Here is a 17,718-nt window from a genome sequence, read left to right as displayed (position 1 = left end):
GCCGGGCGGGGGGTGGGAGCGCAGCAGCCTCCTGCGAGCTGTCGCCAGCCGCCCCTGGCTCGGCCTCCCTCGCTTGTCGCTTGTCGTGGCAGCTCGCGTGGTTAACTCTGCACCCGGTTAAAACCTGGGAAAGGAAGTCGGGAACAGTATGGCCATAGAGTCCCGAAGAGAACCGTAGACGCCACTTAAAATTCTCTAGTCGTCCCGTTAAAGAGGTAAAATGAAAGGGGCGAAGTCGATTTTAATAGCAGTTCCTTTAACCTGACACATCCACGTAGTACTGTGTCAGGGCGTGCTCAGCCGACAGAACCACTGAGGCATCTCACGTCGCTGTCTCCTACAGCCGTTGAGGTCTGCTGCGTGACTTACTGCACTGGCACGCGGCGTAGCCCCACGTCCAGGACCCGTCTGCCGGCGGAGTCTCCCTGTGCTCACCACCCCCCACGTCCCGGTGTTGGGAGTGACTGAGATCTGTAAGCCCCCCGTCCCCCGCCCCCCGCCACCCCCCAGCGCCTCCCTCCCTCCCTGCCCGACCCGATGTTTCCCTGGCACTTAGGATCTGACACACGCAGGTCGGTCACCCTACGTCGCCCTAGACCGCCCGCTCCACAGGGGCAGGGCTCTCGTGTTTCAGGAACCTGCTCTGTCTCCGGGGCTGGAAAATGTGCCCGGCACATAGTGGGTACTCAATTACTATTTATTGAATAAATGAATGAGTTTCTGGCAGAGGGTTGATGAGGCTATTTATAGCAGAGAGAACATCTGTAAACGGGCAGACTGGCTTGCGGAAGGTCGTTCAAATCAATCACTGAATGATTAACAATATAAAAGCAAAAACTAACTGCTTCACAGTAACAAGGTTGGAAAAATTGAACCAGAATTTGATGCTCTTATTGTGGGTGGGGGTGAGGTGGGGAAGGGGCGCCCCTCGGTCCCGGGAGCCGCAGGTCACACAGGACGGTTGGCCATCTAGCCTGTTTGGTTGAGTCTGTAATTCAGCAGGATGCTCGTTGGACTCCCAGTTCTCTTCCATCCTTGGGAATTCTTCACGTTCTCCATCTGCAGCACAGATTTGCAGAATAAAGGGATTTTACGGACTTTGCAATACGTGAAAACAAACGCCTGCTCTCTAAACACCGCCTTTCCTTCTCGGGAATTATTTGCATTTGTTCCATGAGAACAGGTCGTTCGTTTTGAGAACTTAAGACTTCCAGAAAGCATTTTTTTTTCCTTAAAATTTTAAGAAATGTTTCAGATTTACGTGGCTGCAACATCAACTAGTTTTCCTACTTGATTGAATCTCATCACGACTGTTCACGTAACAGTAAGATCCTTTGTGCGGTATCTACAACCTAGGGTTCAAGGAAGGGCCGAACCTCACTTTCCTAGTTGTCTTTCTGGTTTTTTTTTTAATTGTGTACCTCGTTGATGCAAAGTAGCTCTCAGTAAAGGAGAATCGGTGCCTTAATTCAAGGAAACTTCTTAGGGACGAGAACCGCAGTGACCCATCTAAGGACAGTCCTGCTCCCGAGCACGGCGCAGACCTGCCACGGTGGTGCCCTGGGCCAGGAGGTGGCCGTGAGCAGGCCCGGTGTGCGGTTGACACACACACGCCCTTTGGTTGCCAGGTGCCCGGCCCTAACCCCCAGGTGCTCTCATTCTCCGAGTCTCCGTTGAACGGGGAGAGATGCTTTCCCCGGGGGGCCGTGCCGCTCGCCTTCCCTGAGAGAAGCGGCGCTTCGCGGCCCTTGCGGGGGAGGCCATGGGCCGTGGGGTGCACGCTGCTGTCGGGGGCCGACGGGCAAGAGCCGAGCTGCAGTCCCTGCGACTGTGGAAATGGGTCGATGAGAACTACGCGGCGCAGGAAAATACTTTGTCAGCGAATAGTTTCTTACTAATATTCCCAGAGTAACTCTTTTCTCTCGTAAAAGTTGTTTTTTTCATACATTTGATTTAAAAAAAATTTTTGATTATATGTTACAATGAATTCCAGGCTACTAATATCTAAATAATAAACCTGAAATGCTGCATTCCCATAGGAATTGACAGCACTGTGCGGGAAGTACGTCGTATATCAGAAACAATAGAATTCTCCGCTTAAAAACTACAAAGTTGAAGCATTAAAGGATTTCTTTGTAGGCTTTTTGGGCAGCGTGGCTTGAACAGTGGGACTTTGGCATGAAACTAAAACCTCTGTGACCGTTTCTGCTTCTGAGTCGCCTGATGACTTAGAGACAAATTGATAAATGCAATTTCTGGCTGCAGGAGGGAATGACTTATTGTCATCTTTAAAATATTTGTGAGAATCATAAATCTATAAAGAACTTGTAGTCTGTAAAACAGTATGTGTAGGTAGAATAAAACTTGCTTGAGCTACATCATCTGAATAGGGATGAAATTAGAATTTTTGTACTATATACAAAGGAAGACGGGCTGTTTTTCAGAGGCTCGAGGGATGCTTTAAATCACCTAAGAAGATAAGTTTTTCCTGATAGCCGAGAATTACCTTTATTCCATCACCTATTAGGCAAATGAAATGTTAAACTATCTTTTTCGGCATGTTCTCGTCAGTATACGGAGTTCAGTGTCTTTACCACCACTTCCCCGCGACACCCGGAGCCTCACTCAGTGTAGCGTACACACCCGGAAGGACCAGGACCATCCTGTGTCTTAAGCGCTGTGTCAGCGATACGAGTTTGGCCGTTTCCACATCTGATCTGGAAGGAATGCGGATTTGTGGTGTGTGTGTGTTTGCTTCAGCTGCTCTCCCCACCGCCTCGCCAGCCACACAGGATAGCAGCCCCACACTGTATGATCTGTGTTCGCACCAGTTAGTTGGCCCATGACCATGTTGACAGATTAATTCCTATGAATCAAGAGATGTTTCGGGGACCTAATAAGCAGGAGTTGCAAGGATTATTGACCAGAAGAGGCCAGTGGAGACGTTGGCTGCCCTGCGACGGGGCTCTAGAGCAGGGTGCGTGCCCGCAGCAGACAGGAAGGGGCGTCGTGCACTTGCACACTAGCTCTCTGCACACTCGGGTAACTAACCAACGACGTGAAGAGCCAAGTGAGGACACAGGAGCGCCCTGTGCCAGGGTAGCGTGATGGTAGCGCTTGCAATGCTCTCGGGCCCACCGCACCCACCACCCAGCTTTGGTGACCCAAGGACGAAGGTCTGTCAACTCCAGACAAACCATGGAGACATTGAAGGGTGCTTAGCACCCTCTGCTCTTAAAATGGTTCTGCGTCTGCATTTCGTTAACATCCTTCCTGACTTATCTGGGCTTAATTGTGAGGAAGCATTAGCGTCTCACTCAATTAAAAACAACTGCTGGCAGCACCTCCCTGCTCCCCTGGGTTCGGGCTTTTCATACCCTACGTTCGCGTTAATGTTGCCAGCCCTGGATGGTTGGCCACGCCTCCCCCCGGGTGTTCTGCGACCTACCGGGTGGCACCTTTCCTTGACTCACAGTCTTTGTCATGAGTCGTCCACCTTTTTCTTCTCTACTTTTGAATCGTGAGTTACAACAGGTAAGGACAGGCTCAGTCAGGATGGTCAGAGCTAATCCCATATTCGAGTGGCTTCAATCTTGATTGATGTTCTCCTTCCAAACCAGGCTGTCAGAGGAGCTTTGAGTTCTTAAGATCTTAATCTTAAATAAGTTTATGGTATTCAAGGGCAGTCCCTTCCTTTCGGCCTTGGAAGTCCCTTAAGCCTCAGCTCTGTAGCCTCTGTGCCTACAAACTTATTGGCATCCCCACCTCCCCATGTCTCCTGTTGCCCAGCATCGAGGGATGAAGTATCTTCCTTTTCCAGGCTGACTCCTCCATGTGTGATACTGATTTCAGTTGCACCTTCCTCTTTCTGGGTGGAATCTACTCCATATTATCTCTCTTCTTTCTCCTGTTTTCCTTCTACATATTTCTTTCCCATCTATAACCCTGGTGTCTCCCCAAATAAAGCTGCCCTACCCTGACCTCTCCACTGTCTCCCATCTGCCCTTCAGAGAGCAACATTTACTCACTCTCACTGCACTTGTCTGCCCAAGGAAGTTTGGCATCCAGTCTCCCAGTGTGTCTGGTGGGGAGTCATACCAGCAGGAGTACAGCTGCGCAGAGGGAGCGTGCACAGGGCATCACCTTGAGACAATCAGTGCCTTTCCTTTTGCCTTTGGAATTGGTACCTGTAGGCCAGGTGGCTGGTGTCTGTGGCATTACCAAGTTGGGCCCACCTGTGCTGCCATGCGATGAAAGCTGGGATGGGCTGAGCCACTCTCGGGCAGTCATGCCTTCACTCCTCTGCATCCCAACCTCTAGCCTGGTGAACTACAACCTAAGCAGACTTTTGGTCAAGTGCCGCAGCTTTGAATCTAACAGCTTAACAGTGAATCCCTTTCCTTAGTTGCCTAATAGATCAGAAGCAAAGGGGAATTACCAGTATGGGTCCTGAATTCTGGGATTTTCTGCTCCAAAGCTGACGTTTCTCTGTCCTCAAGGGACCCAGGCAAGCACCTGTCTCCATCTCATCTGAGTTTCTCCGAATGGCCGTGAGCTTTCGAGTCAAAAATAATTAGACTCCCGAGGAGGACAGCCCCTTACGAAAGACAAATTATATGTATCATCTAGAACTTAATATTAGGAGCAGAAATTTAAATTATGCAAAATACACTCAAGGACATATAGGAAGATTCTAGCAATATGATGCGGGAACAAGAAGTCATGCAAAACCAAATGGAAATACTGGGTATGAAAATAATATGGTGGTAAGAAACCTTGGATAAAGGATGAATACAGCCTTATTAGTCATCTGGGAGATCAGAGTGAGGGCAGCAGGAAAGGCAAAAGATGTTGACAACGTAAAAGGAAAGCTAAGTGATGTAGAGAGTAGAAACCATAGGGTTAGACTTCCGTCGGACTAAGAAAAAAATTCAGGTAAATACAATATGAAAGAAAAATAAGAGACACAAGATATAGAAAATAATGCAAGAGTAGTATGAACAAAGACAAAAATTGAAAATCTAGATGAACTTGATACTTTCCTGAAAAACTGTGTTGATATGATCGACACAAGAAATGAAACTCGGGCCAATTTTAAAGAAATTGAAAGAGTTGTCAGAACCCTTCCACTCCCAAATCTGTAAGTCTGGTTGGTTTTGGAGATGAGTTCTACCAAATTTTTAAGGAACAAATCTTATCCAGAATAAGTTCATTGAAATGGAAAATGAGTGAAAGCTGTCCAGTTCATTTCATGAAGCAAATATAATCTTAATTCCCAAATGTTATAAAAGTAGAACAAAGAACATTATTATAGGCCCATTTCCTTGTGAGCATCTATGAAAATGTCGGTGCCCTGAGTGAAGATCTCAGTGTCAACAAATATACCAAAAAGTCACTCTTGTTCATACGGCCTGTCTCGCGGTCTTGGGAAGCTGTCAAGTTCATGACACATGCAAGTTTCTTAAAATTCTACCTTTCCTTGAAAGCTTTCATTTCATAATTGGCAACAAATACTGCTTAAGTGACAAATTTAAACACTTAGTCCCTAAGTGTTAGCTCACAAAATCCAACAGTGTGTTGGGAAAATAATATTCCAGGAATATAAGAGGGGTTCGACATCAGGAAACTAACAAACTAAAGGCAAAACTTATATCTCAAGAGATGTAAAAAAAAAAAAAAAAGGTTGGGGAAACAGTTCATCACAAACATTAAAAATTATACTGTTAGCATCCTAGAATTCCTTAACTTTATAAAGCCCATATAGAAAAAACCTTCTTCAAGTATTTACATAAAGAAGAAACTTGAGAGGCTTGGACAACATTAAAGGGAGGAAAAAAGTAAATCCAAAGAACAGAAAAAGGTGGTAAAACCATCATTGCGGATGAAATGATCCTCTCCCTAGAAAATCCAACAGGATCCGCTTAGGACCTTTTAGGTCCAAGAGTCCAGCAAGGTTGCCAGATGTGAAGTCAACCTGCTGAAATCAGTACCTTCTCTGAACAACCATGGATCTCGAATGTTTAGTCCCACAAACTAGTACACTCTAATAAAACCCCAATCCCGAGGAGCTTGTGTTTCGACAGGTTGCTGCTACCGGATTTACCATACTAGAAGCAAAACTGAGAAATTTACAAAATATTAATGTTTACAAACAATAAGAGTAAACCCATCATCTGTCAACATAAATAGGTTTTGGGGGAAAAAAATTTTTGCCCTCCCCTCTTTAATGGCCATCGTCGTCTTTTTTTTTTTTTTTTTTTTTTTAAGATTTGTTTATTCATCATGAGAGACACAGACTGAGAGAGAGGCAGAGACCCAGGCAGAGGGAGAAGCAGGCTCCTCGCCGGGAGCCCGATGCGGGACTCGATCCCAGATCCCGGGGTCACGGCCTGAGCCCAAGGCAGGCGCTAAACCGCTGGGCCCCCCAGGCGACCCTAACGGCCGCCTTAATAGAAGACAGCTGGCCTCTCGGAGGTGCTGCTTGCACCGAGTCCATTGCAATGTGTTATCTCGGTTGATACAGATTTTTTAAAAATCTGGCCTGGTACTTGTAGGTAGTTGGAAAAGGGAGGAGTCTTTCAACAGACTTTTTAACATAATTGTGGGTTTTGCACTATGAGATGATACCAAAGCTTGAAAAGTGATCATTCCTTACAGAATCTGAAAGCATGTCAGTGAACCTGTTCGTCCTGTTAAGTCCAATTGGTTCATCGTGGACTTTGAGTAGATCTCTCACCAAGCATGATTTTGTGACACACGGGACTAATTCAGAAAATGTCAGTGCCCTGAGTGAAGATCTCAGTGTCAACAAATATACCAAAAAGTCACTCTTGTTCATACGACCTGTCTCGCGGTCTTGGGAAGCTGTCAAGTTCATGACACATGCAAGTTTCTTAAAATTCTACCTTTCCTTGAAAGCTTTCATTTCATAATTGGCAACAAATACTGCTTAAGTGACAAATTTAATTCATTGTTTCAAAAAACATGGGCCAAATATCCCCAAGTCTGAATAAGCATACTTTGTCCATCAGTAGTCTTTTCACCTAAAACCGGCTCTCTGAAAATTACAGTTCCACCTTCAAACAATCACACACTTCTCCTTTAGATAAACGTCACACTACGGTGTGCAGGCGTGCTTTACGCAAACTTCTCATTTTGTCACAGAAATTTTAAAAATGGGTACTCCAGGGCAGAGATTGAATAAAGTCAGTCTTTCTTTTTTCCTTCTTTTCTTTTTTCTTTTTTCTTTTCTTTTCTTTTCTTTTCTTCTTTCTTTCTTTCTCTTCCTTCCTTTCTTTTCTTTCTTCTTTCTTTCTTTCTTTCTTTCTTTCTTTCTTTCTTTCTCTTTCTTCTTTCTTCTGTCTTTCTTTCTTTCTTTCTTCTTTCTTCTGTCTTTCTTTCTTTCTTTCTCTTTCTTTCTTTCTTTTTCCCTTCCTTCCTTCCTTCCTTCCTTCCTTCTTTTCTTTCTTTTCTTTCTTTCAACTTTTGAATGTAAAACTGTTTCCTTGTGTGCGCGTAGAGGTAAAGATCCCCGCAGTGGGTATGATGGTTTAGCACCCTGGCCTTGGTCTGTGCCGAGGGGACGGCAGTCTTCCCTGCTGTTGCTTTTGTCCCATCGCTGTAAATATCAACAGTCAAAAACACACACAAAAAAAGCTGCTGGCGGCCTGAAGAGGGGCGGCCCCCTGCCCCTCGCCACCCCCCCATGGTCGCGTGGCCATGTGCTCTCCCCCTAAAAGTAAGTCGCTCCTGAGGAAGGGACGGGCCTGGGAAGCGGGCGGGGCGGACGGCAGCCCTGCGGCAGAGGCCGGGCTCCAGGGAGGGCAGGACACGGGGCAGCGAGGCCCCCACCCGCCTCCGCGGAGCTGCTGTTCTCTGTGTGAGGGTCCCCAGCTGACGTTTTACCTTTTCACTCCCTTGATGGTTTCCTAAGCGTATCTGCTACCTATTGGAGTTGAAACAAAATTGCTTTGACTTTCTTAAAAAACCTAGCGTGTTCCATTTTAGTCACTTCATTTTCTAGCTAGAATTGTCAGCTAACCGTCTATGCTTGGGGGGAAGAAAAATACTTAACCTACTCTGAAGGGATGCCACGAAAGCTCCATGAATCATATTGATTCACAGTTGCAAGAGAAGAAAGATTCATAATATAAGGTAACCGCACAAAACAGTGCATGAGGGGTACTTAATTGAATATGTCCCAGATTCCCCAGGATCTGGAGGAAATTGCATCCTCCCAAAAGCTCCCCTTCAATGAATATTTGCCTTCTGTAGGAATTCTTAGCGCGAACATAAGCACCTCCTGAGAAAACCAAGCATTTATGTGCTGTCTCCTTTGGCGTGCCCCTTCCCGGGAATCACTCCCTCAGCCGCGGTCTGTAACACTCTGAACAGCTCTTGCGACAATCTTGTCTCCTTCCTCTGAAGATGCATGGAAACCTCATTACAAGCGCTCGACACCTGTTCCCTAAAAGGTCTCAAAAAGGATGTCAGTTTACTCAGCTCACTTGACAACGTGTCATGTATTTGTTGCATGCGTGGTTTATCTTTCTTTTTTTTTTCTTTAACGTGGAGTGCGATGCACAGATAAGTGCAGTCTTGACATAGCACGTTTTCTTTCTTCCGTAAGCAATTTGGTAGAATTTATCCTCCTCCAACTCCAAAGTTTGAAACCAAATGATTGGTGACCTTTTCGTGTATCTACTAACATGTGTCAACAGGTAAACCAAGTGACATGTTGCCGTGCGGCTCCCGCGGCACCTTGTTAATCTGAGTAGGTTAGATGTATCAAAAAGTCTTTTCCAATTGGACAAAACCAGAGTAATGCAAACTGACAGATTTGACCTCTTTATTTCTCAACACTTTGTAAGTACTCAGAGCCAGGACAGATGAATAGTTTTAGAAATCAGTTTATTACCTACAGGTCAAAACTCAGTGCCCCTTTAGCTTCCAGCACTAAATTAAAAGGTTTCATCAGGGTTTGTAATGCCAGATTTTTTTTTTTAATTTCAGAAGACTAAACCTGTCAAGTCCCTGAGGAGTTTTGTATAGTGGCTGGCAAGCCCCGGATGTTAAAACTGTAGAAATATTCAAGATCTCACTAAGCCCGACGCCCCTCGACACCGGGTCTTTACCCTTGTCCATCTAGGAGACAGTCCGCAAACCTAAGCGTCACAGGTTGCCCCTCATGCTTTAGTTGGCTGCCCTAAGCCGTCTTGCTTCTGTGTCAAAGGAAACAGATACGTTTGGCGACAAGATCCCCGACTCCTTTCTCAGCACCCAGGTCACACTTCTGTTCAAAGCATATCCTTCCTACGCGTTCGTTCTTCTCCTATGCTTGCCTCCCCCTCCTGTTGCCCATTTCTTAACATCTTCCCCTCCGCTATCGCATGGGATCCTGCCTGACTCCCGTGGCCCACGGCAGACTCTCCCCTTGAGAATGAAAAAGAGTTTAAGGGGCAGGGGGAGAGTGGGCGTGTGGAGGTGTGAGGGTACTTCTCCGGGGCAGGAATATAACAACTGACCATGGAAAGGCTGTTCTCAGTAGATGGAATTAGAAGACACGAAAACCTAGGCATGAAATCTAAGACGCTTCATTATATGGAGTATTGAATGGAGTATTGGCCTGGCAGTGGCTGTAACTGAGATTGTTCTGACACTTTCCAATTTCTGAATCTGAACTATGCTGAGAGGAAATGTACAGTGTATATATAAAGAACAGTAATACCAGGAGACTGTTTATCAGTGTCCGCTGCTGAATATTCATCAGTGGGAGATGCGTACAGGACGGAGAGATACGACGGGTAGGACCTACGGATACATATGGGGGGTAAAGACCAGCCTTTAGGAAAACCAGAAATACCAGTGGAAAATGTCTACGCGGTCATTAGACTCCTGCGGTTTTTTCCAGCCAGAGCCAACCAGAGCTAGCTAGATAGCCATTGTAGAAAGTTTTCTCCTCCTCAAGCCTTCGTAGGCCTTGCAACCAGCAGCACTCTGATGATTTGTTTTCCTACGAGGTCTTGGATCTTCCTGCTTCACACACTTGAGAGCCAGGGTCTCAATAGTTAAAAGGACGACTTTTTTTTTTTTTTTTTTTTTTTTTTAAAAGGACGACTTTAATGAGACTCTAGCCAAGGTGTCTGTGTTTCTCCACCCTCATAATCACAGAACTATAAAAGCCTGTGACAAACGTTAGACTACATGGTAAAGCCTATCGGTGTGTCTCTAGTTCCATCACCATCATCCCTTATTTTAAGATCTTAAGAAGAGACTATGTCTCCATATTCCTCCTGAAGAAAGTCTCACGAAGCATCACTGACATTTACCTCACATACATATCTGGTTTTTTATGCCCCATTACTCCTGGGTCTCCACCTGGTCTTGGCTCCTGCAGATTGTTCGATTTGGGTCCAGTCTGGCTACTATTGGCCTAGACTCCGGCGGCCGGTTCTCCTTTCTTTCACAGTTGACCATTTGCTCAAGAATGAATTTATTGATGGGAAAGATAATCCAGGTAGTTAGTGTGACTGTCACCACAGGACAATTATTCCAAAGTACCGTGTCATTAGCATGGTTAATGCCAAAGAGGTATCAACTGGAACTGTTGTTTTTAAATGGCAGGGTCATTAAATGAGTTGGTCCCAAAGGGATTCTAGGAATTAGCAGGCCACAGACCTGTTTTCAAACATCTGTGTTATTAGTATTCTCACAGATTTTAAACAACTGTAGGGAAGCCATAACATCCTGAATATTTTCATTCACACAGATTTGTTCAAACATGCACAGCACCCTATCTGGAATAACATTACAGAAAGGGAAAACGTGTTCAGATTCTACAGAAAAAGTCACCTTTTTTTCCTAAAATGAAGTTTGTGCAATGATGTAGCTTGATTGCAGGTAAAGGAGGGGATAATCTGAAGTTTCAACAGGTCACCTTTGTATTTAAAAGTTTTTCATGAACACTACTAGTTCTCCAAGCTCATTCGCCAGACCAGCATCATTGGCATCTCCTGGGAACTTGTTAGAAATGCGAATTCTTGGGTCCCAAACAAGACCTACTGAATCCGAAACTCTGAGAGTGCTCCCAGGCAGTCTCTGCTTTAACAAGCTCTCCAGGAGGTTCTGGTGTATGCTGGCGTTGAGAACCAAGGCCTGCAAGAAAGGTATTCCACTCGTTGATTAAAGGGATGTGTATTCCAGCTCTCATAGAACTGTGCCAGCGTCCGGGTCGCAGTCAGACAAACTGGGAAGGAGTCAATGTTACATCAGTCTCTTGCATTAATTGATGACATCAGGTCTTGGGGAGTCAGGCAATGGGCAAGTTGGAGTCAGGTTGGCCCTGAAGAATTAGGGAAATAGACTTTAGTTTTAGAAACTACTTCTCCCCTAGATTCTGAGGCAGTCTTGTTAGCAAGGTGTGTCCCATTTCCTCTAGTCAAGAGAGACCCCCCCAAAATCAGCTAATCACAGAATCAGCTGGTCACAAGTTCTGAAAGTGGCAGGCAGGTTTGGAGAGGGGGAGGGGTGGTGTTGCTTAATAGGAAAGAAAGCATTTGCTCTCCTACCCTCCTTTCCCTCTCAGGGTGAGAAGTCCCGTGAGAATTGAGATCTGGCCAGGACTGGGACTCCCAGGAGCCGGGTGGTGCTAGGGTCTGGCGCTGTTGTCACCACACGTCCCCAGGGCTAGAGCCAGAGGATGGGTCAGAAAACCTCAATAAAAGTTTAGACTTCCCAGTTGAGTCATCCGTCTGGATCATGCAAAAGGGGAGAACATTGACACCAGTAAGAATTAAGGATAAAATTGGGACAGAATCAGGGACCAGTAGAAAATCCCCTGAACCAGTTCAACTGGTCTAAAGGGTTTGATGAATGGAAGAAGACATGGAACATGGAGCAGTAGCTCGATGGGACCTTTTCTGATCTGATTGGAACACATCGTTTACGCGCCCACAGCAGTGTGTGTGTGTGAAGGCGAGAAAGGAGGAGGAAGCGATCACTGTCTACCTGGGGAAGGAGGACAGCACAGGAAAATGGAGGGATCCATCCTACCATTGCTCAGCCAGCTCTGAGGGTAGAGAAGTTTTTCCATCCAGCAGTCCATGGAGAGGATGCTGATCGTCCTTGCCACTGGATGACCTTTCAAGTTCCAGGTAGAAGGAATCAGAGCTGGTACCGCTGGCCCAACTTTCCTGATCTTTTGAACCTGTCAAGACGAAGTCTCACTGCTTGGGGCTCACAGTGTATCCGGGTGATTGCGTCCATGTTACTGATCTCTCCGCCCCTTCCAAGCTGTGGTCCTTTGTCTCTTTTCCCTACGCAGTACGCAGTCCTCGTGTTTGCATTTCCTCCCCTCTTTCCTCTTTTGCCCCCTTAAGGATCCACAATCATCCCTATAGTTTCTCCTTGAGTCTTAGAGATTTCTTACCTCAATTCCGTACTGAGTATCAGGGCTTTCTCCTCGTCCATCCGACTGATGTTCTTTAGAGGAAGGGAGAAGCAACACCAGAGTGAATGTGGGTTTGTTTTTTTTAATTTTCCTTCTGACAGGAAGAGAAGGAAGGTGGGAGCCTTAAATGTTAGACTGCTGCTAACTTTCTCTCATCTAAAGTTCCTGACCTCAAACACATGCCCATTAAAAGAAGCCTTTCTTTCTGAAGATCTCCCTATGTTGTCCATAAGCAATTTAAAGCCTTCCTATCGACATATCTTTGATCCCATTTCTTTCAAGATAATAATACTGTTCTTGCATGTTGAGTGCATTTAATTCCTTCTCTACGAGACAGAGCTTTATGGCGGAATTTCCTCATATTGACCAAAAACGGGTGGTACGTAGCTACTCTCTACCTTATAATCTGGTTAGGGATAAAGATACAGAAATTCTTGGAGGCAAAAATATCACCTTGTCTGTCATTGTATCCCCTTAGTTGTTAGGACAGTAACTTCTAGACAATAAACATTTGTTGAATCAAATTCGGGGTCACAGAATCGGGCTGTTGAACCAAGAAATCTTAGTGCATACACAGGAATTACTTTTTGATGCACTCTAGCTGGTCACCATGACCCAAATGCAGGGGAGAGAAGCGTTACGATGGCTTTATGTCATCATCCTTCAATCCACCATCTCGAATCCTTTCTTGCTTAGTTGCAAATAGAGTTTGTAAGACTTCAGGTCAAATACCTTACTAATTTCTCCATATCCCATATGGGGGAAAAAAAGGACTGAAATGATTTGGTCTTTTTCCCCTGGTCCCCTTACAACCTTCACTCTGAGTATCACTGTGTGTCCACCACTAGGGATTTTGACGGGAAATGGCTGGAAAGGAGGCAGCTGGAGGGAATGTGCTGGGAGTATGCAATGGGGGAGCAGAATTAAAACCTACCAAAGCGAAACAGCCAAGCCGTGTCCCCATCTCCTGATCTTTTCTCCAGCAAGACCTCTTCTTATATGCATAGAGGCCTAATTAAAAGGAATTGCTTTGAGCAGCCAGGAAGTGTTATCGTAAAAAAGTAAAGGTGTTCCAAAATGAAGAAAGATTGTACCCAATGCGTTGAAAGTCATCAAGAAACCTTGCTACTTTGGGCATACTTATTTTAAATGTATTACAACAATCAGCAACTTGGTGTGAAGCTTGAAGAATAGAGGCATCTGTAATACTGTGAAAATGTTACAAACAGTGAAAGTGAACATTTTGAGAAGGAATTCTCAAATATTCAGTGTTCAGATTTTTAATGGAGCCGTTGGTAACCTTGTTATCTAATAGAGTTCGGACTACAGAATGCATTAAACTTCTTGGCTGTAGTCAAATGAGTGGCAGCCAGAGATGGCGTACACGGTGTACTTGATAAAAAAAAAAAAAATGCTGTTTATTTAAAGTATTAGAGTGGCCATTATGTTCAAGTACAAAGTTCTGTTCCTCTCAGTAAATTTAGTCTAGAAAAGAATACAATGTTTAAGGCTGTTTTTAAGTTTCAGTAGAACACAGGGTACTTTCAGAGTCTTTCCTCAAGATAGTGTCAAATGTAAAAGCTGATTTTACAACGTAAACAGAATAACTTTTCAGGTTGTTTCTGTGATTATTTTCCATTATTGCATACTTGTGACTGAGGATATGGTGACTTTATAGACTCTTCAAACTTCCAGCCATTTCAGAAGTTTCTATTGCATTTATACAGTCAGTTTACTGTTTGTATGTGTGTGTGTTATTCAGAGAATTGAAAAATGAAAAAGAATTCAAGTCTTTGCATTATTGTTGCTTACCTGACGTTAGAGGGAAGGCTTTAATCCTATCCCAGCTAGTGTCCTGTATGACCTTGGACACCTTCTTTTTTAACTCTGGAAATGGGGGCCATAATTATCTAACTTGCAGAATCGTTGTAAAGATTCAGTAATTAATGTACTAAATAGGTAGGAAGAATAAGTTCTTTTGTGATAAAACAAATTTTGTTGCCTCTCTATTTCGTTATGAAAAACACATGATATAAGCATAGAGCTATGTTTAAACAATATAATCCAACGTAGAGAAAGCCTAACACATTTATAGGAAACATAGAATACCCTAAGTTTAGTTTAGAAAAATTAATTTATGCATATATGGCAATTAGTCCTAAAATATATGGAATGTCCCATTGAAAACCCATTCCCTGGTTTCATCAACCTGCACCCTCATTCCCTAAGCCACACAGTCTCCAAATCTCAGGACCATTCTTCTCTATGGCCTGTAATTTCTAGTTACTCAGAAGGGCTTCTTTCTTCAGAGCGTTCCTGCACCTTCCTCTTCTGTTCTCACTCCCATCTTCCCATTGTTCTCCATCTTACTAGACCTGACCCTTGGGATCCAGGTTGCACAACTTCAGCAATCCTTCCTTTTTCTATACAACCACAAATGCATTTTCCTAAAATTAAGTTAATCTGAAGCCTTGCAAAGAAATCCTTGCTCTGAATTACACATAGGACAGTTATCCAGGATGCTTATTATTTCACTTAACTCTGCCATAATATGAGCTCAGGCTCACCACCCACAGCTCACCAGCACATTGTGCATCAGCCAGGCAAGGGGGAGGCAGAGATGGCAGGAGCCCATGTTAATTAAGTTCAGGTCTCACCTTCTCAAGTGAGAAGTCTCAGCATCTCCACTTGCGAGCTGTTGCATTTCATCTCTGGGTTTGTTTCCTTATCTATCAGTTATATGATCAAATAAGCAAACAACCCAAAGCTGTTGGGGGAAATTAGCGTGATGATGCATGGAAAGTGCCTGGTGCTATGCCTCACACGCAACTGGCTCTCAATAAATAGTGGCATTTGTGATCATCATCGTCATCACTTTCCTCTGAAATCACCACATCTCTGTCACATAGACATTTACTTTCCCATCTACTTTCCCAGGTCGTCTGTTCTTCCTTTAGGACCTGCTTCAGGTCCTGCTCACCTTCCTGCTGATTCCTGTCCCCAGTCCACTCGCTCTCAGCAGTTCTCACCTCTCCTGCATAACCGCTGTTTGCTCTGTGTTGTTTCCAAACTTTTCTTAAGGCTCTTGTCTTTCTCACCAGACTCTAGTAGCTAGAGCTGCCCCCAAATGGAGTAAGTAGACTGTCTTGCAGAGTCATGAGCCTCCTTGACCTCACCCTCTTTTGAGGATGTTGAAGTGATCATGAAACAGACGGAAGATGGAATAGTTGATGTCTAAGGATCCTTTTAGTAGTGATTTTTGGAGTATGAGTTGTTTAAGATCAGGGACTTGGCTTATACCTCCTCCTGTTTCTCACAGCTAGAAACATCCGTAGGCACACTCAATTACGTGCTGTTTGGCAGACTGATTTTCTGCTCGTGATCCCCGTCACAGACAAGCATGGCTTTCCATCCTGCAGGGACGTTTAGGAGGAGGAGTGCAGGGTTGGGGGATGTTTATCACACGGGGACTTGTAGTAAGCTTATAATAAATGTTTAATGAACATGCACCCGCCGTAAGTAGGGTTTCAGTGCATCATTGTACGTCCCTTGGCAATGAGCAGATGGAAGAGAGTATCCTCCAAATTTAAGGCTGAAGTTTTAGGAAGAAGTTGAAGGAAAAGATCCATTGCCAAAAAACAAAACTCCTGAGGTTCCACAGAAAAAGCTCTTTTTTCTGAAAATTTTGTCTCCCTTCCTTACAACCTCCTTACTGGGACGAAGAGAGTCCACAAACGTAAGACAGTATTTATCTTCAGCGTCCTTACTGGAAGCTCTGTTCTTCACATTCAGTTTTGAAACCATTTCATTACACAGGACAGGGCACCTCTAATTTCTGCCAGTGTGTTGTCGATCCTGAAATCGACTGCTCTTCCTTCTCTGTTGTTGCTCACTGTGGCTTGGCCTCCTTTATACCGGTTTGCCTTGATGCTGAAAGAACCTTCAGCTTTCAGAACACCCCTCCACCCCTCTCCAGTTAGAGGAGGGGAGAGGGTGACATAATAGTGGACGGGGAACGAGGGGAGGAAATGGATTAATTGAAGGTTGTCAGAGTGTTTTAGGTGACTTTATACGTCTTGAATGTAAGATCAACATAAACTATATAGACATTTCAGGCAGGGGATTTAAATAACAAAAAAAAAAAAAAAGCATGGTTTTGCTAATGTCGAGAATGACTCATCTGGTCAGAATGGTATTGTATTGATAATACAATACCGAGAGAAGGAAAAGACTGTGGTATCTGCTCTCTTTGTGTTTCTGACCTTGAGGAGAATTATAACTTGTTTGTTGCAGAAGTTGAGCATCTAATGTGCTGATGCACCTGTTAGTTCTTATATATTAAATGGCACAACACTTGCAGTTCCCTGTGATTGCTTTGCGGGTGAAATGTTTTCTGCAATGTGGTGAACTGTTTTTTTTTTTTTTTCTTTAAGAATGTATTTGTTTGTATTTTTTTGTATGTCTTGTTTCTCAAAAATGTGCTTTCTATTCTATTTCCACACCCTGGTCTCCTCATTATACATGGAAATATGTTTGGCTTTTGATTTTCAAGGTAACATTATTATGATCTCTTTCTAACATAGAGACCATGAACCAGGCAACTCCTGCTAGAAAGCTGGAAGAGGTTCTTCATCTAGCAGAGCTCTGCATAGAAGTCTTGCAGCAGAATGAAGAGCATCATGCAGAGGTGATGACTTGCTTTCACTGTCATATAAAGTCACATATAATGCTTTGCCGTGGTGAGAACAGCACTGGGGACGTGCCTGCCCGTAGACTTTGATACACGTCTGCCCGTTTAACGTGTAAAAAACTGAGAACATTTAAGTGCATTTCCTGGATAACAATTCCTCTATGTTACAAAGGGGTTGTTTAGTATATAGTGTATTATCTGCTCCTGACGACAGTCACTCTGTGAGGAACACGGGACAGCTTATGGGCTCTGCCTTTAAAATTGTGCAAGTAGTAAGGGAAGCTGGAATCCCATGATGGCAGATTGCTTGCTTCTCCCCGCTGCCGTGATTGCTTTACTTTAGAAATGTAAATGAATCAGCCTGCAAAAGGAAAAATAGTGATAAACTCTAACAAAATCAGATAGAAGACTTCATAACCATATGGCTGATAACTAATCTTTTATTCTTACCATCAGACTTTAAAGTTTCACTAAGCCTGCATTGTTTATGGTTTTCGAAAGTTTTAATTATATATTAACGTTCACTCTATGGAGTAAAATTCCACAGCCAACTGCTTATTCTAAGACTTAAAAGTGCCAC

At 44.2% G+C, this 17,718-nt stretch overlaps 1 protein-coding gene across 21 annotated transcripts in view; it reads left to right on the top strand.

The window, feature by feature from the left end:
* The window catches only part of CADPS2 (calcium dependent secretion activator 2), a 457,875-nt gene that overhangs the window by 366,471 nt on the left and 73,686 nt on the right, over nucleotides 1-17,718 (top strand). For all 21 annotated transcript variants that reach the window (XM_041727924.1, XM_041727925.1, XM_041727927.1 and 18 more), the window contains one exon: nucleotides 17,032-17,135. In XM_041727924.1, coding sequence (XP_041583858.1) covers nucleotides 17,032-17,135 — 104 coding nt within the window. The remainder of the gene's footprint in view (nucleotides 1-17,031; nucleotides 17,136-17,718) is intronic.

This window comes from Vulpes lagopus, chromosome 13 (genome assembly GCF_018345385.1).
Source record: "Vulpes lagopus strain Blue_001 chromosome 13, ASM1834538v1, whole genome shotgun sequence".
In the NCBI taxonomy this organism is placed as follows: Eukaryota; Metazoa; Chordata; class Mammalia; order Carnivora; family Canidae; genus Vulpes; species Vulpes lagopus.
The sequence above is the reverse complement of the archived record's forward strand: the minus strand, read 5'-3'. Positions and strand labels throughout refer to the sequence as shown.